This window comes from Thalassophryne amazonica, chromosome 4 (genome assembly GCF_902500255.1).
Source record: "Thalassophryne amazonica chromosome 4, fThaAma1.1, whole genome shotgun sequence".
NCBI classification, from domain to species: Eukaryota; Metazoa; Chordata; class Actinopteri; order Batrachoidiformes; family Batrachoididae; genus Thalassophryne; species Thalassophryne amazonica.
In genome coordinates this window covers 60,297,788-60,325,124 of record NC_047106.1, presented here as the reverse complement: position 1 = coordinate 60,325,124, position 27,337 = coordinate 60,297,788, and the positions used below count along the sequence as shown (strand labels likewise).

Sequence of the window (27,337 nt, the reverse complement as noted above, 5' to 3'; positions counted from 1 at the left end):
AAAGATGGGCATGATCGACTTAAACGTGGCCATAATTTGTAAAAAGTGCACTCAATTATTCAATATTGTCTTGACACATAAATGTTGTCAACAAACCAGGAGACAGTGTAATACATTTCCCCATTAGAAATGTATCTGGTCAGGGTGTATTATCATGGTTTGGACGCACAAGGACATATAGAGAACTCTCGCTAACCAGCATGGCATCATCTGGAGTTTAAGCACATTAAAAAGGATCCTGAGGACGAAGCATCTCCCCGTTGTGAGTATGACAATTTAGCTCTAATTATGGAGTTCATTTAGAACGAAAGGAAAACGTGCGCACGTTTTATTAATTTGGGGGCTCAATTAAAGAAAAACGTGCACTCGTTTTATTAATTCGAGGGCTCAATTAAAGGAAAACGTGCTCACGAATTATCACGGCCAGGAAAACGTGTGCACGTTTTATTAATCTGAGAGCACGTTTTATTAATTTGTGGGCTCAATTAAAGGAAAACGTGTGCAGAAATGATCATGGCCAGAAAAAAAAAATCACTTTAAGTGACCTCTCCCGGGTTCCGTAGATTACTGAAATCAAAGTCATAAAATTTACTAAAAGGTGCACTCAAAGAGGGCAAACCTCACCTGATTAGTAATGGCTCACCATCATTACCTCTGCCACCCATAAGAAGGGAGGTTGTATAGAACTTCCCATAAAGCTAGGTGTCAAAATATAGGAAAAGAGGGAAACAGAGAAAAAGTCGTTTTAATTCTCTCTCTCTCTCTTGCTCTCACTCTCCTTTTTATTTATGTAGTTATGGAGTTGTGTAGACAGACAACCAGAACTGGACAATCACATGGCATCTATTATTTTCACTTGGCAGTGATAATAACAGTATGTATTCAAAACATAGTGTATGAAATTAGAAGATGTGGAAAAATCACAAATTACAATAAATGGCTTCACGATTAAAGCTCTTTACAGAATTAGTTTTTAATTACATAAATAAAGCAAAACCTTCAGTAATCCATTTTAGGGATCTAAGTTAAACATTTCTTACATTTCTTCTATTTTCTTCTTGGAGAACAAAATAGAAGACATTAGGTTGAGCATATCTCAGCATGTCTTGGCTCAGCCGTTGCACCCTGCTATGGAGGTGGGTGCTACCGCTGGGGTGTTATCTAGATTTTCAGAGTTTGATAGTATCTCACTAGGTGTGCTGATGAAACCCTTGACATCTACTAAAAGCCCAACCTGTTTATTTGATCCCATACCAACAAAACTGTTTAAGGACCTGTGGCCCACTCTTGGACCGACTGCTGGAAATTGTCAGTCTCTCACTAACCTCCGGATCTGTTCCTAAATGTTTCAAATTTGCCGTGATTAAACCATTGCTTAAGGAATCTAATCTTGACCCTAGTGTGTTGAAAAATTATAGGCCGATATCAAATCTATCATTTTGTTCTAAAATCCTGGAAAAAGTGATTTTGTGGCAGCTCGTGGGCCACCTTACTGAGAATAATCTTTTTGAGCCACTGCAATCCGCTTTTAGGAAATATCATTCCACAGCAGTGGTGGACACAGCTAACCAAAAAGTTAGCTTCGATAACCATTAATCAGATAACTGAAAAGTTATCTTTTATGACGATAAACTGATAAACTGCTAAAAAAAATTATCTTTATTACTGATAACTGATAACTGATAACCGATAACTATTAGTATTGATTTGGACGTGGCCACATCAGATTACACTGTCGGCTTCTGATAAATCAGTTTCACTTTAAGCGCCGCAGGGGCTGCTGGGTAAATTCAAGGATCACAAATGCAAAGAACACACGAAAAATGAATAAATAAAAAATAAAACCCCAAACACTGTCATCATCTTTCAAAAGCAGTAAAACACAGTATTAGAAGTCAAAGTTTATCTCAGTATTATACACCGTCATTTACGAAGTAAAAGCTGCTGCTTTTTTCACACGCTTTGAACCCTGCAGCTTAAACAACTGAAATACATCCATTAATGCATTGATTGGCAGATTAAAAGACATGTAGTAAATATAAATTCTTACCTGTTAGTTTCAGTGGGATTCATCTGAATAAATAATCCACATAAAGCGTCCTTTTTAAAAATCCAAAACAATGTCTAAACGTGAAGAAAAGTCCCTCCCTCTGTACACACAGCTGCACTGTGGGAGCTCCTCTCCCCCACTGAGTCTTGACAATTAAATTACAGCCACAGAGAAATAAAATAAAATAATGATAAATTAGTCTGTTTTGTTTTTGTGTTGAGTGAACAAGCCACTGTAACGTCCAAAGTGAACCTGAACTACACTACCAACAATGCTCCCTGTGTCGACCGGCCTTGATCGCTCGACCTGGAAGGACGACTTGGTTTGTTTGGAGACACTGTTAAGACAGTGTTTGTATCAGATGGAAGGACAATTGTGCTCTTGTGTGTATCATTCTACACTTTTCCTTTGTGGTGTCTCCCCTGGTCTATGAGAAAGAGAGGATTGAGTTCTGGTGTTGGGGGGTGGAGGTTGAATGGGGTAAGTGTGGAAGGTTGTGTCGTGAGGAGAACCAGGATAGGGAGGGGCTCAAAATGGGGAGGCTTGATGAGGCAGGATTTAAAGTTATCATTAAATTCTGTGATGATGTTAAGAAAGCCCTTAACCCGCTCAAGCTATCCTCGGAGATCCGGGGATATTTTGCACGCCAAGATGTTGTCTAATGGGAATGTATTGATTTTTTGTAAATACGAAGCCCAGAGATTGAAAGCTCTGAAGCTCAGGGAGTTAGGTAAATGAGCAGTTCAAGGATTTGTGCCAGGGCTCAGTCAAGAGTCTGATCAAGGTGTAAAAGGAGTTATTTACATTTCTCCAGACATTTCTGAGGGCGATTTGCTTCAAAATCTGAAGGGAGGAGCTGTTGTGGGAGTGAAGAGGTTTAAGACGAGGAGAGAAGGAGCTGAAGAAAATAGTACTGCGGTGCTTGTTATATTTAAAGATGAAATGCTCCCACAACAAGTTACTCTTGGATTTATTGTTTATCCTGTTAAACCATATGTGCGCCCTCCTCTCCGCTGTTACAAATGCCAGCGGTTTGGGCACGTTGCAGCAGTGTGCAGGGGTGAGGAGAGGTGTGGGAAATGTGGAGAAGGACATGTTTGGTCTCAGTGTACAAATGATACTGTGAAATGCTGTAACTGTGGAGGCAACCATGTGGTGGTGTTCAGAGGATGCATGACCCACATTCAAGGCCAACAAGTGGAGAAGGTTAAGGAGTCAGAAAGCATCTTATGCAGAAGCTGTCAAGCGAGTTAAGGCCTCTAGAGGCACCGACCACCAGGTGTCGCCCTTTGCCATGGGCTCAACAGAGGCCAAACCTACTGTGCCAGATAATTTTTTAGTGGTTGATAAAACAGCTTTCCTTGCATTTTTGGTGGAAATGCTGTGGGCAGCAATGCAGGTGGAGACTTCGAGTGATATTAAGGCAATAATTGCCAAAGAGGCTCAGAGGTTTTTAGGAGTTGAGGTACCCCCAGAACACTTGAACATAACCTATGTTCGAAGGGGTTCTGGGGTGCCTCTGGGACGCTCTGAAGGTTTAAGGTAGATCTACATGTTCCACGTTTTACAGTGGGATGCCCGAAGCCTTATTGCAAATGCACAGGAACTTAAAAAGTATGTAAATGATTTACTGCTCAAATATGTCATTTGTACAAAGTTAAAATATAACAGATATCTTTTAACTTTAAATAATGCACTAATTCTAAAGTTTTGTAACAAACACAGACAGATGCCAAAGGCAGTATGGGTAAAATGAGCCTCCACTAATACTGATTAGTTGACTCATTCATTCTATGCAAAAACCAACACGTTAATGTGACTTGACATGTGTGTTGGTATTTACATATAAATGTGCTTTTGTAAAATATGCCATTTTATTCATATGTAAAAAAAAAAAAAAGCCATTTGCAAAAGCCAAAAGTCAAGTTTTGATTAGACAACCGTCTGATAACTGGGGTCAAAATGCATAGAACACTGCCATTTACTGGTGCCTAGACACTCAGACCTTTAGGGTAGTGATGGGTACAGCAACACTGATGCATTGGCGTATGCGTCAAGGTCATAGAGCGAAACCCCTTGTCGGTGCGCGTATCGTTTTACAAAAGTCACGTGACGATACAGGAACTGTTTTGAACTGACACTGACGCGCCAAAGTGGCCAAACTATGTTTATAAGGAAGCGTATCTGTCAACGGGATGCATCTGCCAAAAGAATCTTGGATCTTTTGCCGTGTATCATCAAATTCACCAAACATCATGGAGCAGCAGCAAACAAAAAGGAAAGTTTCCGCCGTGTGGGATCATTTTGATGTCATATCGGAAAATAAGGTATGTTTTAATATCCTTGTTTCATCCTGCTCCTCTCAGAATTTCCACTTGATCTATCTGAATTCAAAATCTGTTCAAAGTGACTCTTAATTTACTATTCATATTATTTTCTGCAGGTTAAATGTCACATTTGTTCAGTAGAACTTTCCTATCTAAATAAGAGCACCTCCTCAATGCTGAGGCATTATAGGACCAGGCATGAGAATGAAGTCCCAGATACACCCAGGGTAAACTCAGGTATACAGCCATTCAACAACTTACTCACAGTTAATTTATTGATAATTAATTCCTATTAATTTATTCTGTACCTCATTTTTAACCATCAAGCTTCCAGGAAGCAGATGCTGGATGAGGCTCTGCTGAGATTCATTCTGAAGGACTGTCAGTCCCTCAGCACTGTGGAGAGGTTCAAGGAACTTGTTCAGGTCCTTCAGCCCTCATCTGTTTTGCCAACCAGAGAGGTTTGTGTGGAAAATATGTAAAGTAGTAGCTGTATTCAACTTATTTACCTTTTAATTTAAATATATTCATTTGCTTTTGTTTTGACTTGGTGTAATTTTCAGACTATCAAACAAATGGTGGCCAAGAAGAATGAGGAGGAACGGGAACAAGTGAAAAAGGAACTACAGCAAGCTGTGGCAGTGAGTATAACAGCTGACATGTGGACATCTGTGAACATGGAGGCTTACTTGGCTCTTACCTGTCACTACATTAATGAGAATTTGCAGTTGTCAGGCATGTTATACAACATTATTTGTTTGTTGTTGTTTGGAAATCATGTACTGAAATGCCACATTGTTGTTTTTAGATGACCTTTGGCAACGTCTCGACATCGAAATGGGCAGGCAGACCAAAAGTGCCACAGCTGATGCCTTCCAGGAGGTGCAGAGGTACCTGGCAGAGGCCAATATTGCCAGGTCCCAGGATCCTCTGAAATACTGGGCCAACCACAAGACAGTATATCCAAACCTCTTCCAGCTGTCATTACAATTTCTCTGCACTCCAGCCTCATCTGTGCCCTGTGAGCGGATGTTTTCTAAAGCTGGAGAAGTTGCATCAAACAAGCGTAACAGACTCAAATTCAAGACTTTGGAACAACTTCTTTTTTTGAATAAAAATTTGTAAAAAAAAAAAATAAAATCCCAGTCTACAAGCATCCTCATTCACAACACGTTCACTTAGATTTTCACATTATGATACATGTTCACATGATTTTTTTTATTATTTAAGATTTTAATTTAAATGAAGATATGAAATGATACAAAATGGAATACAATGACTTAGATTATATTATTGTATATACTAGGCCATGAAATCAGTGTCAGTTGTGAGTGTCAACTTGGGTGCCTGTAGGGATTTTTATGGTCCAGCAGATGTCGGTATTCATTGACACAATATCAACACAGTATCAATACAGTTTGGCAATGTGTTGAAATGCTTCATGACGCCTCATCGACCCATCACTACTTTAGGGCGAATACTGCCATGAACACTACTGGCCAGTAGATGGCAGTAGAGACCATGAAAACTTGCCAAAACAAATATTCCAAATAATCTTCTGGCATTTTTACATAAAACAAATACAATAACAACGTCTATAAACCCACAGAATATATTCACGAGAGTTTTAGGTACAATATACAAAGAGTGTAATGCTGTTGTCCATGTGGAGCCTGATCAGAGAGTCTCAAATGTAGTTCTCCCGTCGTGAACTTTTACCCATAATGCACTAGCACTGTCGAGGCATGTCCACGCTAAAACCTTCAAAATTAGTCAAATACTTTAAAACTAAAACATATAGCTGATATGTTCACTTTATAAAACATCAGAAGCGATGTTAATTTAAATAACATGTCTGAAATTAGTTTGGTTAAAATTTAAACCACAACTTCAAACTGTATGCCTCTGGATGACTTGGGTGATATTGCCAATGAGTTAGTATGGTGTCAAAAGCAATTGGGACCAGTTCTTCTCTGACTGTAGAGGTGGTTCTCCTAAAACCACCTCTTCTCTGTTTACGGAGAATAGAGCTGTTTATCTGCTACAAAACATTTAACAGATTAGCTCTAAAATCTTTGATATCAGACTTAACCAAGGTTTTTAACTGTTTTAAATGCCTACAAAAACATGTTAGTGATCTAAAAATGATTGGACTAAAATTTTTCAGAAGATAATTAGTCCGATGATGGTTTTCAAACTTATCTGAAAAGCTAATCCGATAATGAAAACATTAGCTTTGATAATTAGTGGTTAGTGGATTAGTGGAACTGTGCCCACCACTGTCATACAGACAAAATAAGTAACCTTGGGGTAATTTTTGATCCCACGTTGGCCTCCACATTAGGGATATTACAAGGAGTGCCTTCTGCCATCTGCGAAATATAGCGAGGATTCGTCCCATCCTGTCTATGGCTGATGCTGAAACCCTGATCCATGCTTTTGTTTCTTCCAGATTGGATTATTGCAATGTCCTATTTTCAGGGTTAGCACAGTCTAGCATTAGGGGTCTCCAATTGGTTCAGAATGCTGCTGCCAGACTTGACACGAAGCAGAAAGTTTGACCACATTACACCTATTCTGGCATCTCTTCATTGGCGACCTGTCTTTGTTAGATCTACCTAGCTGATTTGATTGAACCCTACATACCGACCTGGGCTCTGCGCTTACAGGATGCAGGACTACTTCATGTTCCAAGGGTGAAGAAAAACTCTGTGGGCCAAAGAGCCATGCCACTGTTTTGTGGAATGGTCTCCCAGCGTCAATAAGACAGTTGGATTCCATGGAGACATTCAAGACCAAACTTAAGACACATTTATTTACTGTCTTATGGTTAAAATATTGTATTAGCATCCTTTTTAATTCTTTTTTAATTTTTTACTCTTTTATTGTGTTTGTTTTATTTTTTTATTATTGTGTGTTTTATTTTTTTTAACTGTGCTTTTAATGTTTTAATTCATTTTAAATTGTTTTTGAATTGTTTGGTGTGAAGCGCCTGGGAGGCAACACTGTTGTGAGTTGGTTCTTTATAAACTGAATAAATTAAAATTGAAATTACAGTTACTGACTTGAACACGTTAAAAGAATTCCAATGACAGAATTTCAAAAAATAATTTAAAGTCATAATTCTACAGTTAGAAAACAGGAAACGTTAACAATGACAGACAGCATTACTGACCATATTCATCGTGCTATTGAATTGATTTTATATGAGGCCACATTTATTACCTCTGCTGGAAATGTTGTTTTCACCTATGTTTGGCAGTTGTATTACTGAAAAAGCAACAAATCAGTTTTGCGTCTTCGGAAAAATGTGCGATGTGAGTTGGATTAAAAATGAGTGAATTTTGAGGTTGATCCAGGAAATGTTAAAGAATTTTGTTTCACATTGACAAATCAGGATCATGACAGAGGTATTCAATCTAATGAGTGCCCCTTTTGGTTGTGCATGTAAACTTTAATCAACAGCAATCTGTCAGGAACAAAGGAATTGATTTAATCAATCAAAACTTATCAAAGACACATTTTTTATGGTATTTAACAATAACAAGACAACAACATAAATCTCTGAAACTAATGAAAACTTTCTTTGCTACCGTGGCCAGCATCTACTGTCATTCCCTCCTCACAGTCACTGTCACCTGCACAGTGGCCATCCAGAACCTTTGGGCTCTGTGGACAAATATTACAACATGACAAGCAGAATTCAGAAACACACACACACACACACACACACACACACACACACACACACACACACACACACACACACACACACACACACACACACACACACACACACACACACACACACACACACAGGCATTTAATCAAATCATACAATGTCCTAATTGTCTGTTTTCAGCAAGTAAAGAATTAGTGCTCTCCAGTATATTTAGATGTTTACTGCATTTCCAGAGGTATCCACTCTGTGTAAACTCAGCTACTGCGTGTGTCAACTCTTGTATACAATTCAGCTTTCAACAGCTTTTAAAATGCTGCTACCATTAACTATTAGCTTTGACTTTTTTCCATCCAGTCAGAACAAAAACCAGCTTCAGTATTATATCTGGTGGTTGGCTCTCACTGCGGTATTGTATCACTTCCTGTTCCGGAGCACAGCGGTGTTTTTCTGTATCTGTTAAATCTGCGCAGTTAGATTGATCTAGTTATCTAGATTACGATTTGTTTCCCAGTGTAATCTTTACGTGCCTTAACTAAAGCACTCCTTCTGCTGAATCACCTCTAAATTATTTACACATTATTCACTTTGCGTGTTTTTAGGAATCCGCTAGCTTAGCGTAGCTACTAGCTCTTAGCCGATTTAGCATGGCGGCTTCTCCTGTCTCTCCCGCACTTTTCTGCTCTGGGTGTGAAATGTTTAGTTATTCCTCGGCCTCCTTTAGCAGTAACGGTACTTGTAATAAGTGTAGCTTATTCGTAGCTTTGGAGGCCAGGCTGGGCGAATTGGAGACTCGGCTCCGCACCGTGGAAAATTCTACAGCTAGCCAGGCCCCTGTAGTCGGTGCGGACCAAGGTAGCTTAGCCGCCGTTAGTTACCCCCTGGCAGATCCCGAGCAGCCGGGAAAGCAGGCCGACTGGGTGACTGTGAGGAGGAAGCGTAGCCCTAAACAGAAGCCCCGTGTACACCGCCAACCCGTTCACATCTCTAACCGTTTTTCCCCACTCGACAACACACCCGCCGAGGATCAAACTGGTTATTGGCGACTCTGTTTTGCGAAATGTGAAGTTAGCGACACCAGCAACCATAGTCAATTGTCTTCCGGGGGCCAGAGCAGGCGACATTGAAGGAAATTTGAAACTGCTGGCTAAGGCTAAGCGTAAATTTGGTAAGACTGTAATTCACGTCGGCAGTAATGACACCCGGTTGCGCCAATCGGAGGTCACTAAAATTAACATTAAATCGGTGTGTAACTTTGCAAAAACAATGTCGGACTCTGTAGTTTTCTCTGGGCCCCTCCCCAATCGGACCGGGAGTGACATGTTTAGCCGCATGTTCTCCTTGAATTGCTGGCTGTCTGAGTGGTGTCCAAAAAATGAGGTGGGCTTCATAGATAATTGGCAAAGCTTCTGGGGAAAACCTGGTCTTGTTAGGAGAGACGGCATCCATCCCACTTTGGATGGAGCAGCTCTCATTTCTAGAAATCTGGCCAATTTTCTTAAATCCTCCAAACCGTGACTATCCAGGGTTGGGACCAGGAAGCAGAGTTGTAGTCTTACACACCTCTCTGCAGCTTCTCTCCCCCTGCCATCCCCTCATTACCCCATCCCCGTAGAGACGGTGCCTGCTCCCAGACTACCAATAACTAGCAAAAATCTATTTAAGCATAAAAATTCAAAAAGAAAAAATAATATAGCACCTTCAACTGCACCACAGACTAAAACAGTTAAATGTGGTCTATTAAACATTAGGTCTCTCTCTTCTAAGTCCCTGTTGGTAAATGATATAATAATTGATCAACATATTGATTTATTCTGCCTAACAGAAACCTGGTTACAGCAGGATGAATATGTTAGTTTAAATGAGTCAACACCCCCGAGTCACACTAACTGTCAGAATGCTCGTAGCACGGGCCGGGGCGGAGGATTAGCAGCAATCTTCCATTCCATCTTATTAATTAATCAAAAACCCAGACAGAGCTTTAGTTCATTTGAAAGCTTGACTCTTAGTCTTGTCCATCCAAATTGGAAGTCCCAAAAACCAGTTTTATTTGTTATTATCTATCGTCCACCTGGTCGTTACTGTGAGTTTCTCTGTGAATTTTCAGACCTTTTGTCTGACTTAGTGCTTAGCTCAGATAAGATAATTATAGTGGGCGATTTTAACATCCACACAGATGCTGAGAATGACAGCCTCAACACTGCATTTAATCTATTATTAGACTCTATTGGCTTTGCTCAAAAAGTAAATGAGTCCACCCACCACTTTAATCATATCTTAGATCTTGTTCTGACTTATGGTATGGAAATAGAAGACTTAACAGTATTCCCTGAAAACTCCCTTCTGTCTGATCATTTCTTAATAACATTTACATTTACTCTGATGGACTACCCAGCAGTGGGGAATAAGTTTCATTACACTAGAAGTCTTTCAGAAAGCGCTGTAACTAGGTTTAAGGATATGATTCCTTCTTTATGTTCTCTAATGCCATATACCAACACAGTGCAGAGTAGCTACCTAAACTCTGTAAGTGAGATAGAGTATCTCGTCAATAGTTTTACATCCTCATTGAAGACAACTTTGGATGCTGTTGCTCCTCTAAAAAAGAGAGCTTTAAATCAGAAGTGCCTGACTCCGTGGTATAACTCACAAACTCGTAGCTTAAAGCAGATAACCCGTAAGTTGGAGAGGAACTGGCGTCTCACTAATTTAGAAGATCTTCACTTAGCCTGGAAAAAGAGTCTGTTGCTCTATAAAAAAGCCCTCCGTAAAGCTAGGACATCTTTCTACTCATCACTAATTGAAGAAAATAAGAACAACCCCAGGTTTCTTTTCAGCACTGTAGCCAGGCTGACAAAGAGTCAGAGCTCTATTAAGCTGAGTATTCCATTAACTTTAACTAGTAATGACTTCATGACTTTCTTTGCTAACAAAATTTTAACTATTAGAGAAAAAATTACTCATAACCATCCCAAAGACGTATCGTTATCTTTGGCTGCTTTCAGTGATGCCGGTATTTGGTTAGACTCTTTCTCTCCGATTGTTCTGTCTGAGTTATTTTCATTAGTTACTTCATCCAAACCATCAACATGTTTATTAGACCCCATTCCTACCAGGCTGCTCAAGGAAGCCCTACCATTATTTAATGCTTCGATCTTAAATATGATCAATCTATCTTTGTTAGTTGGCTATGTACCACAGGCTTTTAAGGTGGCAGTAATTAAACCATTACTTAAAAAGCCATCACTTGACCCAGCTATCTTAGCTAATTATAGGCCAATCTCCAACCTTCCTTTTCTCTCAAAAATTCTTGAAAGGGTAGTTGTAAAACAGCTAACTGATCATCTGCAGAGGAATGGTCTATTTGAAGAGTTTCAGTCAGGTTTTAGAATTCATCATAGTACAGAAACAGCATTAGTGAAGGTTACAAATGATCTTCTTATGGCCTCGGACAGTGGACTCATCTCTGTGCTTGTTCTGTTAGACCTCAGTGCTGCTTTTGATACTGTTGACCATAAAATTTTATTACAGAGATTAGAGCATGCCATAGGTATTAAAGGCACTGCGCTGCGGTGGTTTGAATCATATTTGTCTAATAGATTACAATTTGTTCATGTAAATGGGGAATCTTCTTCACAGACTAAAGTTAATTATGGAGTTCCACAAGGTTCTGTGCTAGGACCAATTTTATTCACTTTATACATGCTTCCCTTAGGCAGTATTATTAGACGGTATTGCTTAAATTTTCATTGTTACGCAGATGATACCCAGCTTTATCTATCCATGAAGCCAGAGGACACACACCAATTAGCTAAACTGTAGGATTGTCTTACAGACATAAAGACATGGATGACCTCTAATTTCCTGCTTTTAAACTCAGATAAAACTGAAGTTATTGTACTTGGCCCCACAAATCTTAGAAACATGGTGTCTAACCAGATCCTTACTCTGGATGGCATTACCCTGACCTCTAGTAATACTGTGAGAAATCTTGGAGTCATTTTTGATCAGGATATGTCATTCAAAGCGTATATTAAACAAATATGTAGGACTGCTTTTTTGCATTTACGCAATATCTCTAAAATCAGAAAGGTCTTGTCTCAGAGTGATGCTGAAAAACTAATTCATGCATTATTTCCTCTGGGCTGGACTATTGTAATTCATTATTATCAGGTTGTCCTAAAAGTTCCCTAAAAAGCCTTCAGTTAATTCAAAATGCTGCAGCTAGAGTACTGACGGGGACTAGAAGGAGAGAGCATATCTCACCCATATTGGCCTCTCTTCATTGGCTTCCTGTTAATTCTAGAATAGAATTTAAAATTCTTCTTCTTACTTATAAGGTTTTGAATAATCAGGTCCCATCTTATCTTAGGGACCTCGTAGTACCATATCACCCCAATAGAGCGCTTCGCTCTCAGACTGCAGGCTTACTTGTAGTTCCTAGGGTTTGTAAGAGTAGAATGGGAGGCAGAGCCTTCAGCTTTCAGGCTCCTCTCCTGTGGAACCAGCTCCCAATTCAGATCAGGGAGACAGACACCCTCTCTACTTTTAAGATTAGGCTTAAAACTTTCCTTTTTGCTAAAGCTTATAGTTAGGGCAGGATCAGGTGACCCTGAACCATCCCTTAGTTATGCTGCTATAGACTTAGACTGCTGGGGGGTTCCCATGATGCACTGTTTCTTTCTCTTTTTGCTCTGTGTGCACCACTCTGCATTTAATCATTAGTGATCGATCTCTGCTCCCCTCCACAGCATGTCTTTTTCCTGGTTCTCTCCCTCAGCCCCAACCAGTCCCAGCAGAAGACTGCCCCTCCCTGAGCCTGGTTCTGCTGGAGGTTTCTTCATGTTAAAAGGGAGTTTTTCCTTCCCACTGTAGCCAAGTGCTTGCTCACAGGGGGTCGTTTTGACCGTTGGGGTTTTACATAATTATTGTATGGCCTTGCCTTACAATATAAAGCGCCTTGGGGCAACTGTTTGTTGTGATTTGGCGCTATATAAAAAAATTGATTGATTGATTGATTGATTGATTGATCTTTCTCCTCATTAAATATTCGTTCCATTGAAGGAATGTAAAAACATTCATTATTTGTTTCATATAACAGCTAAAATAGATCCTTATCATTTGATATTTTATTAATTTATAAACAACATAAAGGGACTTACATTTTGGTGTGCATCACTGGTGCTTTGACTTCAACAGTCCAACACAAACTTTAAATAGGAGTCCAAAATTGTTCTTAGTCAACTTGGAAATAACAGCATATATTCATGGAAAAAACACAAAGTCTCACTTTGCTATTGCACTGCTTCAACTCAGGGAGCTGTAGTGGCCACTGTTCACTCTGTGCTCTGACAGGTTTGTGCTAACCTGTTAATTCAGCAGAAATGCTTTCACTTATATCCAACCCTAAACTGGAGTACTTGTAAACGGTTGAAGATGTGTGAGTGAATGTATAATTTTATCATTCATTTTCATAGAAATATGAGTATTTTTTATCATACACAGTAAATTTAGTTAAATTAACACTGCAATGAGTGCATATGGTCTCATTCAGAACTGAGATATCAAGTATTAAATCAAGTTCATCAACCCAAACAAGGAGAATGTACACTATGATGGAGTATATTCCAGCTGTAAGAACACATTGCAGTGTTAATTTACCACTCGTAGGTTTAAAGATAAGGCAGAATATACACAAACTTAAGATTCCAACATCAAAAAAATGTCTTTGTGGCAGCATAAAATTGTAAAAAAATGTTTGTACCTCAGCGCAATAGGTCAGCTTCTGGTTTGGTGTCTCTAAAAAGTTGGTAACAACAAAAAGAACAGCTTCACCCTACATGTGCAGAAAAATAAGACAAACAAAAATTAAAACAAATAAATAAATAACATTAACAGCTGCTTCATACTTCATTCGGCAAATAAAACTGACACAAGGAACTAAATCCTTCAATGTGTCTTTATTGTTGTAACAGCCAGAAAGCGGAGCAGATATGTGAGCATGAAATAAAATAAAATAATAAAAGCATGAAATTTGGCACAGTGTTTGAGCATACCCTAAAGATAATTTTTGGCTATAGGTGCATCGCAGAGGCACCCATTTTCCAAGATGGCCGCCATGCATTGTTGTTTTATTTGCAGCTCAGGCTCTAGACTACCAAGGGTCTTGATCCTGGTGCCTAATCCTACATTTTTAAGGATGAGGAATGCAGTGGTACTGTTTATATCCCCAAACGATGAGTCAGGGAGGGATATTATGGTTTTTGAGGACCACCACTGCAGTTTTCACATTGGTGCATTAACTGCAAGAGCTTTCATCCAATTCTTTTCAAATTATCTGCAAACATTCATGGCCACTTGAGGATGAATCTATAAATTTTGGTTAACCTAGGACTTCCCTCTAGCGGCACCATTAGGTCAAATGTTTGAATTATATCCTTAAAAGCTTTCATCTAAATCAATGAAATCTAATGGTTTTTGTTTTGTTTTTGTTGTTGTTGTTGTTTTTAATGACAACAAAAGAGGTCACACAGTTACAGTGAATGCTGAAATGCAACGTTAGCTCTGAAAACAAACTGCAGTGGCATAGTGATAACAAAAAATAGGTCACAGTTCGAGTTAAATGCAATGTTAGTTTTGAAAACACAAGTCACCACAGTGGCAAAGCGCAGTGCACTTAAGCTCTGCCTTGAAACATATGCATTTCCCACTGCATCCCTTCTTGCATCCACAGCAGAGGAGTTCACGACAGGCCCTGGTAGATTCTGGTGATACAAGAAGTTCAGCTATGGTCTTGCATCCTTGCCATGTGCTGAATTAGCTGGATATTTCAGTATCTCATCTCTATCTTCCTGACACAGAACACATTTATCCCAGTCTGTGGTCAGGCACTGTGTATCTGACATTCCAGGCTCAGTAGGGTGCACTAACTTGAATATTTGGCCATTGTCTCATAATTCACTATGCTACTTAAAGAACAGTATGTACTAGCTCCAGCACCACCAAACCAGCATCAGCTGAAACCCCCAGGAGGTATGTCAGCTGCCAGCACAGTCACATGGAAGAGTACAGTTAAGGTCCCCTGACACTTGCACGACTTTGATATGGGCACTTGCATGCACTTTGCCGTGCAGGAGAGTAAACCCGTCTCAAACTCATTGTAAACCATTGCAAACTGTGCGCAGCTTTGTGAAAGTGCACAAAGAAAATTTTGAAATGTTCAAAATCTCCATCACGCATTAATAACCTGAACTTCATGTGAACATTGTGCAAACAATTAAAATATTCTGTGTGAGAGTGCAAGCGATTGCTTCAGTGCATACAGCACAGCTCATCTGAACCATTATAACAAGATGTTAAATCTATCATAAACATAATTTTACAGCTACTCATAAGAAGGAAAGAACATGTAACTGTTTTACCAAGCCATTACAAGTTAAATATTACAAATACCTTTTAGATGGTTCCAATATGTTCTCCACTTCATGGAGCGGATGAGAGTGAGAGAGAGAAAAAAGGTCCAGCTGCAATAGTCCTCTGTGATTCCGGAAGCAATTAGAGGTGTTTTCAACAGCCAACTCTTCAGAAAATGATGAATCCACCACAAAATAATTATTTTATATCACCAGCGTCCAGCGTTCTAAAGCGCAGCATCCAGCGTATTAAAGCACAGCATCCAGCGGAACAAAGCGCAGCGTCCAGCTGGCAACACAGCAGGTGGGATCGTCACGACTAAGTCCGTGGCTCACAGTCGTACAAGTGTCAGGGCACCTTTAGCGGCAACAGGCCAGTCAAGGTCAGCTGGGGAGGTGATGGTCTAGTGGTTAAAGCGTTGGGCTTGAGATCAAAGGATCCTTGGTTGAAATTCCAGCCTGACCGGAAAATCAGTAAGGGCCCTTGTTAATCCCCTAGTTGTTCCCAGTGTGTCGTGGGCGCCTTGCATGACAGCAGCCTCACATCTGTCATGCCCGGCTGGGGTCTAGACCTTGATCCTTATTTTGCCTCTCCCTTTGGCTCACCTCCTGCCCCAGCTTTGATGTATTAGTTATTTTTTGTCATCATGTGGTTATCTTCTGTTCTAGTTTTGCTGTGTTACTTTGTTTTGTTACTTTTCATTCTTGAGCCATAATCCAGTTCCATTCTTGTTTTGTTCTGCCAGTTTGTGGTTGCATTATTGATCATTGTTTTTCACTTGTTTTGCCTTCTGTAGTTTGTTTTTCTTATAGCTTGTTTACTACCTTGTTTTCCTAGTTTAGTTTTGCTTAAGTATTTATGTTCCATTTTCAGTCAGCATGTTCTTACCCTGTTCTTGGTTATGTTATTCTGCCCTCAGTTTTTATTTTACTTTTGTCCATAGTTCTCAGTTTCCCTCACGCCCAGTTAATTAAGTTCATACCACACCCTGCACCTGCCATTATGTTTTTCCCTCACTTTGATTCAGTCTGTTTTGTTTCCATTCACTCACGCTCTTGCACCAGCTCACGTGTCTTTGTCTATTACATCATTTGCACACTCCCTTCCTCACTGTCTTGCCCCATCTATACTCTTTGTTCACTAGCCACACCCCTTTCTAGATCTTTCTTACTTGCACCTTGTTAACACTTGCTTATTTAGTCTCCTCCCAGCCACCACTCCTTTGCCAGTTTGTTGTCACTTCTTGCACACATCCCAACCTTTTGTTCTCAGTCCTGTTTTTGCCAAGCCGTGTACCGATTATTGCTCTGTTCTCCTCGACCACGCTTTTTGCCTCGTCCTTGATTACTGTGTTTGCTTGTGCCTTGACCTCTGCTTGATCATGACTGTGTTTTTGTCTGACCCCAATTGTACCTCTGCTCCGCTGCTTGACCACCAGTGCACCGAACCTAAGCCTGAAATAAAGACCATGTTTATTCCTACTCCAACACCAAGTCTGGGAGTCTGCATTGCAGGTCCAGCCGCTATGGTTGTTGGGCAGTCGCCTGTCCTGACAACATCGGGGTGAATGTGAGGCATTGATGTGTAAAGTGATTTGAGCATCTGATGCAGATGGAAAAGCGCTATATAAATGCAGTCCATCTAAAAGCATACAAACGTACATATACAAGTACATAGATTAGTCCCAAAAACTGAGGCTGGCATCGGAAGCAAACTAACTGAATACTGATGTTGTGACCAATGAAATAACATTTTCAAGTCTAGTTTGAAGTATGCTGCGTATGTACGTTCAGCCCCTTCATAAATGCTTGCTACTCAGCTAGATTGGTGATGTTAGCCAAATATGTTAGCTAGCTAGCTTGCTTTATAAAAGGATTAATAAACATAGAGCTCATATAAATGCATTTAATTAAAAACTTTCACATGTTCATTGTTGAGTATTGAGGAAAAACTGCTCATACGTTTCATGCAGCAATCAAATCTGCACTGACAAGTCTTGCTGCAGAGAACAGTGGATGACCAAAAGCTGCTGCAGGTCACACTATTGTTAGAACTCCTCTACTGGATAATGCTTGTAAACAGCAAGTCATGAAACATTGAGAAGTAGGGTACTGTGTTGTACTCTCATTAGTCACAGTTCAAAAACATGTATAATATCACCAATATTACACATTTCAATGGTTTTACAATTATTTAATTACCTGAATGCGAGCTACAGTGAGGAAAATAAGTATTTGAACACCCTGCGGTTTTGCAAGTTCTCCCACTTAGAAATCATGGAGGGGTCTGAAATTTTCATCTTAGGTGCATGTCCACTGTGAGAGACATAATCTAAAAAAAAAAAAAAAAAAAAAAAAAAAAAAAAAAAAAATCCGGAAATCACAATGTATGATTTTTTGGAGGGCGCCGGGTCCGGCTGAGCAGGGTGGCGAAAGTAGTCCGGCGAGCTCAATCTGTGGGCAGGAGCTATCCCACAAGTCCAAAACAGCAGAGATGTCGGTCCAATGAGAGCGGCACTCTGAGCAGGGTGCGATGCCCCTACAGCCAAAAATTATCTGGCTGGTATGCTCTGTGTGCCAAATTTTATGCTTTTATCGTCAAAGTCACGATTCATCTCAAATATTGTGCATATCTGCTCCACTAAGAGGTGGGACAAAGTCACCAGCATGTCACTCTGAAGTCATGAATCTGCAAGTCTCAAGTCATAATGACCACCAATTGTTTGCAAGCTGACATGAGACTTGTACATTGATGACTTGTGAATGACTTGATAGTGACTTCGTCCCACCTCTGGTAAAAGCTAATTAATTAAACAGGTATTGGTATAAATCCACCAGCCTCTGCTGCCACAGATTATTTCGATTTGTCATGAAAGTGTGTTGGTTTTCAGTGTGTAAATGTTTGAACCTGTGGTGGGATGACGTAGTCCTCCGGCCCCCACACTAACAGACCAGACTCAGTGTTGTTTGTCACAGAGACTCCCTTTAGTTTTGTTATGACAGAACTCTGAATGGCCTCGTCTGTGTCCTGGTAGCCTTTCTTGGTTACAAAGACCCACCTGTAGGAGGAAGCAACTCTTAAAATGGGCATGTTATAAACTTACCGCGACAGACAAAAAAAAAACCTTTGCAAAGGTCATCTGTCTTCAGTGTTGCTAAAGTGTCAGCATGAGTGTTTGTTCCTCCCAGCACCAAACTACCCCTCAGGCAGTTTAGCACTGGCAGGCCCTGTTTATGTTTCAGTCTTTGATTTTCTGTTCTCATATTATTGCCACTGGTTTTGTTTTCTGTTCATTATGCATTTTCTCTTTACATTACATTAGTCATGTCTTTCTGTTTATTATACTTAGTCATGTAATCTTTAGTCATATTTTCTATTATCTCTTGTGCCACTTGTGAGCAGTATTGTGAAAGTAACTTTGACAAGTTACTTTTTTAGTTACTTTTTCAGTTGCTTTATGCAGTTACTTTTGCAGTTACTTAGCAGCTTTATGCAATTACTTTATTAGAATCTGCCAAAAACCTGCAGCTAATAAGCAATGTAACTAATAAGGTAACTAGTAATCTAACTTGGTTACTCTTAAGCTTGAGCAATAAGCAAAATAACTCATCAGCAAAATAACTAATAGTTACTTTTCTGAGTACTAAATCTTAAAAATAACCAAATTAGATTATGAGTTACTCTATTAATTACATTCAGCAGCTGCCGACAATTTGTCAGGTTATGCTCACTTTGTGTTTGTCTCACTGCACCATCTTGCAGCAGCTTCCCTCATCTTTGTTTCTTCCAGCCACGCCTACTTCCTGAATGTTCTCCACACCTGTGTCTAGTTCCTCTAATTATTACCTCCCTTATTGCAGCATCAGTTCACCACTTCCCTGCCAGCTCGTCGCACTTTTTGTTGTCGTTCAAGCCCTTCTCACAGACTTGTTTTGACGTTGTTTGATTGCCTGTCCGGATTGTGACCTTGCTTGTTTTTGACCTCGCCTCTGTCTTGCCTTTGAACTCCACCACACCTTGTACAGTAGTGTTCAGAATAATAGTAGTGCTATGTGACTAAAAAGATTAATCCAGGTTTTGAGTATATTTCTTATTGTTACAAGGGAAACAAGGTAACAGTAGATTCAGTAGATTCTCACAAATCCAACAAGACCAAGCATTCATAATATGCACACTCTTAAGGCTATGAAATTGGGCTATTAGTAAAAAAAAGTAGAAAAGGGGGTGTTCACAATAATAGTAGTGTGGCATTCAGTCAGTGAGTTTGTCAATTTTGTGAAACAAACAGGTGTGAATCAGGTGTCCCCTATTTAAGGATGAAGCCAGCACCTGTTGAACATGCTTTTCTCTTTGAAAGCCTGAGGAAAATGGGACGTCCAAGACATTGTTCAGAAGAACGGCGTAGTTTGATTAAAAAGTTGATTGGAGAGGGGAAAACTTATACGCAGGTGCAAAAAATTATAGGCTGTTCATCTACAGTTATCTCCAATGCTTTAAAATGGACAAAAAACCAGAGACGTGTGGAAGAAAACAGAAAACAACCATCAAAATGGATAGAAGAATAACCAGAATGGCAAAGGCTCACCGACTGATCAGCTCCAGGATGATCAAAGACAGTCTGGAGTTACCTGTAAGTGCTGTGACAGTTAGAAGACACCTGTCTGAAGCTAATTTATTTGCAAGAATCCCCCGCAAAATCCCTCTGTTAAATAAAAGACATGTGCAGAAGAGGTTACAATTTGCCAAAGAACACATCAACTGGCCTAAAGAGAAATGGAGGAATATTTTGTGGACTGATGACAGTAAAATTGTTCTTTTTGGGTTCAAGGGCCGCAGACAGTTTGTGAGATGACCCCCAAACTCTGAATTCAAGCCACAGTTCACAGTGAAGACAGTGATGCAAGCATCATGATATGGGCATGTTTCTCCTAGTATGGTGTTGGGCCTATATATCGCATACCAGGTATCATGGATCAGTTGAGGACATGCCCTTGAAATGGGTGTTTCAACAAGACAATGACCCCAAGCACACTAGTAAACGAGCAAAATTTTGGTTCCAAACCAACAAAATTAATCACTCGCAGATGTGAAGAAATCATGAAAAACTGTGGTTATACAACTAAATACTAGTTTAGTGATTCACAGGATTGCTAAAAAAAAAAGCAGTTTGAACATAATAGTTTTGAGTTTGTAGCGTCAACAGCAGATGCTACTATTATTGTGAACACCCCCTTTTCTACTTTTTTTTACTAATAGCCCAATTTCATAGCCTTAAGAGTGTGCATATCATGAATGCTTGGTCTTGTTGGATTTGTGAGAATCTACTGAATCTACTGGTACCTTGTTTCCCATGTAACAATAAGAAATATACTCAAAACCTGGATTAATCTTTTTAGTCACATAGCACTACTATTATTCTGAACTCTACTGTACCTGAACTCTCTGTTGGAGAAGTGTAATGACACGGACCCACAACAGGGGGTGCAAATGAACGGTCAATGGGTAGTCAAATAAATAAAATTTATTGTGGCAAATGTGCACAACAGGTCGAATACTATTTTTAGACAGTCAATTACAAAAGTCAACAGGTGACGTGTGGGCAGGTCCGAGGGTAGGAGACGCCTATCCAGAGAAGAGCCCACAAGGTTCCGCCGCCAACAAAGACCTGCAGCAAACCGAAGCCGCCAAGTCCCGAGTCCACAGGTGGCCTCTACTTCAGCTGTCAGATCCGGTACTGCTGGCAGGAACAGAAGACAGGTTAATGGTGGGTGTGTGCACACCCAGCAGAACAATCAGCAATTCAGTTCAGTTCCTTTTGTGGGAGAATCTCCACCTCCGACACAAAAACACAGAAATGTGTAGAGACCAACTGTTACTTCTCTGGTTTGGAAAGAGGAGTGAAGTCCGTCACTCTTCTACGTCCAAAACCCAGCTCCCAGCTGACTGAAGATAACTGGTACTCCTGCAAAGGTTTTCAAAAGACAATGATACGTGCGTTCAGCACAGACACGGCTGAGAGTTTTACCTGAGTGGTAAACTGATATCTCGGCAGAGATGTGGTGTCTCCTCCAGTCTTATATGGGATGGGATGGTGATGAGATGATTTCTGACAGCTGGTAGTCCTGGCTCCTGGGTGGTGACTGCGCCCTCTGGTGCCTGAAACCTGACTACAGGCAGGGCGCCCTCTGGCGTTGGCCAGCAGTACCTCCTCTTCGGGTGGCCCACATAACACCCTCCTTGTTTTGCTAGACCATGCCTTAGCACTACGTCTACCTGTACCTCCGCCTCACTGACTGACACTCAGTGTACCAAATCCTTTGCCAGTATACTAGATAAAGCCTTTTTTACTAACTCTAACATTCTGTCTCTGGGTCTGCATTTGTGTCCAACCACCTTCTTTGCCACTCACCTTGAAGCATGACAAGCACTCAACCATTGTCCTCCCTTTTGAGGTTTTGAACTAGGTTGTTTTCATTAGTAACTGAAGTACCAAAGATGTCACCAGCACATACTGGAAAGTGAACTTCATTTTCATATTTAGCTAGTTGAAGGACAACAAAACCAGAAACCCATACAGGCAGGTGAAGACCATGCAAACTGCACACAAGGAACAGGCTTTTTGCCCTTTCTGTCAGATTTCAGTCCTGTTTGTGTACCAGTTTTCATTAGTCCCCTTTTTCACTTTTTAGACTAGTCATGTTATTTCTTAGTTTTGTCCCTTCTGTTTTGCTCACGTTAATTGCCTTGAGCATGTCACATTTTTCACCATTAGTTTTCCAGTCACTTAGTTCTCTTCGTTCTGTCTACTTTGTGTTTTTCTTGCCTCACACTCTTGGACTTGTTCCTCGTCTGTCTGTCACGCCCCCTTTCCAGATCCTTTGTCCACATGCGTATCTTATTTTCCAATCACCACCTTCCTTATTTAAACTCCTTCTGTTCACTCCATCCCTGCTCGTTTGTTGATTCCTATCACTTACCAGCATTTTGACTCAGTCCTGTTTTTGCTTAGCCGTGTTTTGACTCTGCTTTGTTTATCGGATTCTGCCTTTTGCCTCAGCTCTGATAACCCTGTTTGCTTGTGTACAGAACCCTGCTTGTTTATGACCACATCCTCTTTCTCGTCCTTGCCTGGTGCCTTTGCTCCACTGACTGCCAACCTGTACACCGAACCCTTGCCTGCATTAAAGACCCTGATTTTTTTTACTCATATATCTTGCTGGTGAGTCTGCATTTTGTATCCAGCCTCTGTCTGTGCCTCGCCTCCGCTCAACCTGTTACTTTCATGTGTTTCACGGGTAGTAAGTGAAGTCCACCCACTGCAAACTCGCCCCAGGTGAAGTCACCCCTCTTTTTTCAATGAAGTCATCCCAATGAAGTCATCCCACTCCAGCTATCCATGCATTTTTTTAAATAATTAAGAATGACTATTTTAAAGTTAGGGACCTGCCAGTGCAATGTATAGAACTGTGCAGTGCTCCCGGCTTCACCCATCTATGGGCCTTTTACCTGACAATTACATTCCCCTACCTTAAAACATCATTTCACGGACTTGAGTAAGAATAGTGTATTATGCCACTGGTGTGTATCAATAATTACATACATAGCATAACATAAATATATAAACATATCAGAATTTAAATATTGCGTTACTAAAGTGGGGTCACTTCACCTGGAGTGGGGTGACGTCACTATGAACTGTTTCATGGTGCCTAAGATAGGTGAATCTAAGGCCTTGTCCACACGGAAATGGTACTTTCCCTATACAGTCTTTTTCTTTGTCATTTTCTAACAGTGCTCTGTAAACATGGCACTGTTTCAAGAAATATCTGCATACACACACAAAACCACTGAAAATGCTGTAGTACATATTGTATGTTAGGCCATCCGCCAACCTGTCCATCACCATTTCGAACAAGAAAAGGCTTGGAGCTGATCCTTGGTGTAATCACACCTCCCCCTTGAATGAATCTCTCATCCCTATTGTGCATCTGTCTTTCATGTCTCACCGCTGTCACACCATCCTTGTACATGCCCTGCACTACTCTCACATACTTCTCTCTCACTCCAGATATCCTCATACAATACAACAGCTCTTCTCTTGGCACCCTGTCATAAGCTTTCTCTAAATCCACAAACACACAATGCAACTCCTTCTGGCCTTCTCTATACCTCTCCATCAGTACTCTCAGAGCAAACATTTCATCCGTAGTGCTCTTTCTCGGCATGAAACCATATTGCTGCTCGTAGATCTTCATCAGATTTCTAAGCCTACCTTCTACTACTTTTCCCATAATTTCATGCTGTGGCTGATCGTCTTAATGCCTCTGTAATTAGTGCACATCACCCTTGTTCTTAAAAATAGAAACCATCACACTTCATCTCCACTCCCCAGGCATCCTCTCACTTTCCAAGATTTTATTAAACAATTTGGCTAGAAATGAATGAATATCTGATTCTTCACGTTTTGTGGATCTCGATGTGTCCCAACATCACAACTTGTTTGAACATGCTTAAAACATTTCCACAGCACCTTTACTACAGATTGAACCAGTTTTCCATACCCCATTTGGGTATCCATTTTTTCTCTTACAAAAATAAATAAATAAAAATTTAAAAGCATACACAATGGTTTGTCAAAAATTTGCAATGGGAGACCAGTTCAAGTCCACAAAATTTCTGTAACTCTGTAAATATTCACATATGTATTCAGCGTGTAATTTTAGGTTCCAATACCAAGTGGTGAACCTGCTTTTTTGGGACATGTTGACACCTTTTAACTTGATCATAGCATGAACAGACAGACCTATCATTACAACATTGGGACATTGTGTGAAATGTAAATAAAAACAGAATACAATCATTTGCAAATCATCTTCAACCTATATTCAATTGAATATACACCACGAAGACAAGATATTTAATGTTCAAACTGATCGACTTTTAATTTTTGTGCAAATATCTGCTCATTTTGAAATGGATGCCTGCAACACATTTCAAAAAAGTTGGGATGGGGCAACAAAACACTTCAGAAAACCATTGTCAGTTAACACAGTTCATTGCAACATCTACAAGTGCAAGTTAAAACTCTATCACGCAAAGCGAAAGCCATACATCAACAACATCCAGAAATGCCACCACCTTCTCTGGAACCGAGCTCATTTGAAATGGACAGACACAAAGTGGAAAAGTGTGCTGTGGTCTAATGAGTCCACATTTGAAATTGTTTTTGGAAATCATGGCCATCATGTCCTCCGGACAAAAGATTTGTGGGGTCTTTTTGCTTATATGGCAGATCTGGTAAGTGTTTTTAGTATGGATTACAACTAACCCTCTCAATTACAACAAACTCCATGATGAGGGTAACATTTAGAACCTTCCAAAGGTTGATACTGAGCAGACAGTAAATGTAGAAATGCAGTTCAAATGCTCACGGGTAGTATCAATTTGTATGTTGCTTACATGAAATACACAGACTTAATTTCCTTACGTATTTAAAAAAAAAATGACTCAAAAAACAAAACATGTGATGTTGTCGTCTCTCCTTTTGGCTTTTATTTAATCAGGTTAGTCCCATTCAGATCAAGTTCTCTTTTATAAGGAAGACCTGGACAGTTTTTTTTAAGTTTCCAATGCACCTAACCTGCATGTCTTTAGATGTGGGAGGAAGCTGGAGCACCCGGTGGAAACCCACACAAACACGGGGAGAACATGCAAACTCCACACAGAAAGGCCACACTGCAGGACCTTCTTGCTGCTGTGCCACTGTGGCACGTGGCAGCTAAAAAGGTTTGTTTACCTGCTGTTGTAAGAAATTGATCTTAAGTTATAATTATCATTAATATGCTACACTAGAATTTTAATCACCGACAATTCAGATGTATGTTGTGGATTATTAGACTAATATATGGAATAAGGTATTCTTTATAAACTCAGACAAATTCCACTTACCCTATAATGTAACCGATGATAGTTAACTGCAGAACTCTGTATAAAATCCCAACCTTCTTATTTTTGGCGATGACATATTTTTCAGTCTTATAGTCAAATAAGGAGAGGAGTCTTCTTGTGAGGAGTCTGCCAGCCATCCTGTTGGAACACACTGTCTTGTGAGACTCCTAGCTGTCTTCACTCCATCTCCTCCTCCTCCTCCTGCACATTGTCTGTAGTTTGTGTCTCTTGTACGCCCCAGTCCCCTTTTCTTTAAATAAAGTGGTACACACTTGAAGACACATTAAGAATAGAGGCAGCCATTTGTTCTGAACTACAAATAGAAACACAACATGTGATTCTGTAGGTAATAATGCCACAAAGGAAGGCAATTATAAATGATTAACAGTGATTGTCATATATACCTTTTGGTGCAAAACTTGTAACAGCACAAAATAGTGCCATGCTAAAAATATCTGCACAATGACCAGTCATTTAACTTGTGTTTTTCATAATATTGTTTAATTGAATTGATAATTCCAAAGGTATGTTTCACTTATATGACAACTTATGAATTTATGGTAACACTTTACTTGAAGATATTGTCATAACTGTTACATGACACAGTCATGAACGTGTCGTAAACATTATGTCAACGTCATAAATGTTTATGACTGCTGTCATTAGGTGACATTCGTTTTTTTTGTAATGACAATTTGAGAAGTTGGCATACAACTGAAGACCAAACAGGCCAAAGACAACTTCTGGTCATGTCACGTTGAGTAAAGTCAAGTTGTTACAATCAAGACAACCCAAAAAATGCCAACTTGTCATTATAAAAACTAAATGGCACTTAATGACTGACATAATTGGCTTAACAGTTATGACAGTGACATGTTACTATTATGACGATACCTTAAAGTAAAGTGTTACAGAATTTATTGACTAAAACATATACAGACAGAGTTGTAGTAAATTAAAGGTATAAGTGCCCCTGGGTTTTTAAAGATTTGTCATGAAAATAATTTCCTTTGGCACCAATATAATTTTATTCCTTAGCATTTAGAAAAGGTATTCCTAATATGATATTGCCAATATGATCAAAATCCGTGCTGTCTGGAAATAATTTAGAATTTCAACCCCTGAGGGGCAGAAATTCAAAGGATCAGATGCTATGACTAACATTTGGTAGATTTGGAAGTGATTTACAAGAAATCTTATGGATGTTAACGTAAAATGGGTCACAGGTAATCTCAAAACCTCACACATGTGCACACGTGCTCCCATCTGTAGTTAGTCTCCATGACAGTGATGAAGAAAAAGATTATATTCACTATGGAATCCCCCCCCACCCCCCCCCACCCCCACCTCCCCATAAATATGTCCTCTTCATTAAAAAGAGATGTAATTTTGCAACATCTTACAAAAATCAACCTGCATTATTGGATTTTGGTAGAAACTAAATTTTCTCAGTTTTGTGAAATGTGAAAGGCCCTATAGCTTTAGGTTTGACTTAGGTAAAGTTGTATTAAGATCTGTGTAATTATTACGTTTGATGCACAATAAGAATTTTTTTAACTGTGAGCGGAGGCTGGGCCTAAGAGGAAAAAGGTCTCACTGTAACAATAAAACTATTGTGTTAAAGCCCTAAAACATTTTTTGTCTTGAGTATATTTCATTTTATTTTCACCTAAACCTGTTCTTGCTGCTTTCAATAGCACGTTTCAACAGGAAGTGGTCTGGATGTTAACAGACAGCCACTTCAGTCTTGCTCTTAATCTTCTAAATGCTGCTATAGTTGCAGATTAATGTGCAAAGAAAATATTGTAGAAAATGTGATATTAATTTTAAATCTGTCAGCATTATTTGAAGACAAATTATCGTGCAACACAACAAACTGACTTCTTTACAAAAACATAAAAGAGCAAAACACTTCCGCAA

General features: G+C 39.8%; 1 protein-coding gene across 1 annotated transcript in view; it reads right to left on the bottom strand.

Annotated features, from left to right (window-relative positions):
• The window catches only part of LOC117509178 (P2X purinoceptor 5-like), a 39,832-nt gene extending 13,993 nt beyond the window's left edge, over window positions 1-25,839 (bottom strand). The window contains exons 1-4 of the mRNA XM_034168926.1: window positions 25,418-25,839; window positions 18,377-18,527; window positions 13,821-13,892; window positions 7,971-8,046 (exon numbers count right to left, since the gene is read on the bottom strand). Coding sequence (XP_034024817.1) covers window positions 7,971-8,046; window positions 13,821-13,892; window positions 18,377-18,527; window positions 25,418-25,554 — 436 coding nt within the window. The 5' untranslated portion in view covers window positions 25,555-25,839. The remainder of the gene's footprint in view (window positions 1-7,970; window positions 8,047-13,820; window positions 13,893-18,376; window positions 18,528-25,417) is intronic.
• Window positions 25,840-27,337: the final 1,498 nt, after the last annotated feature.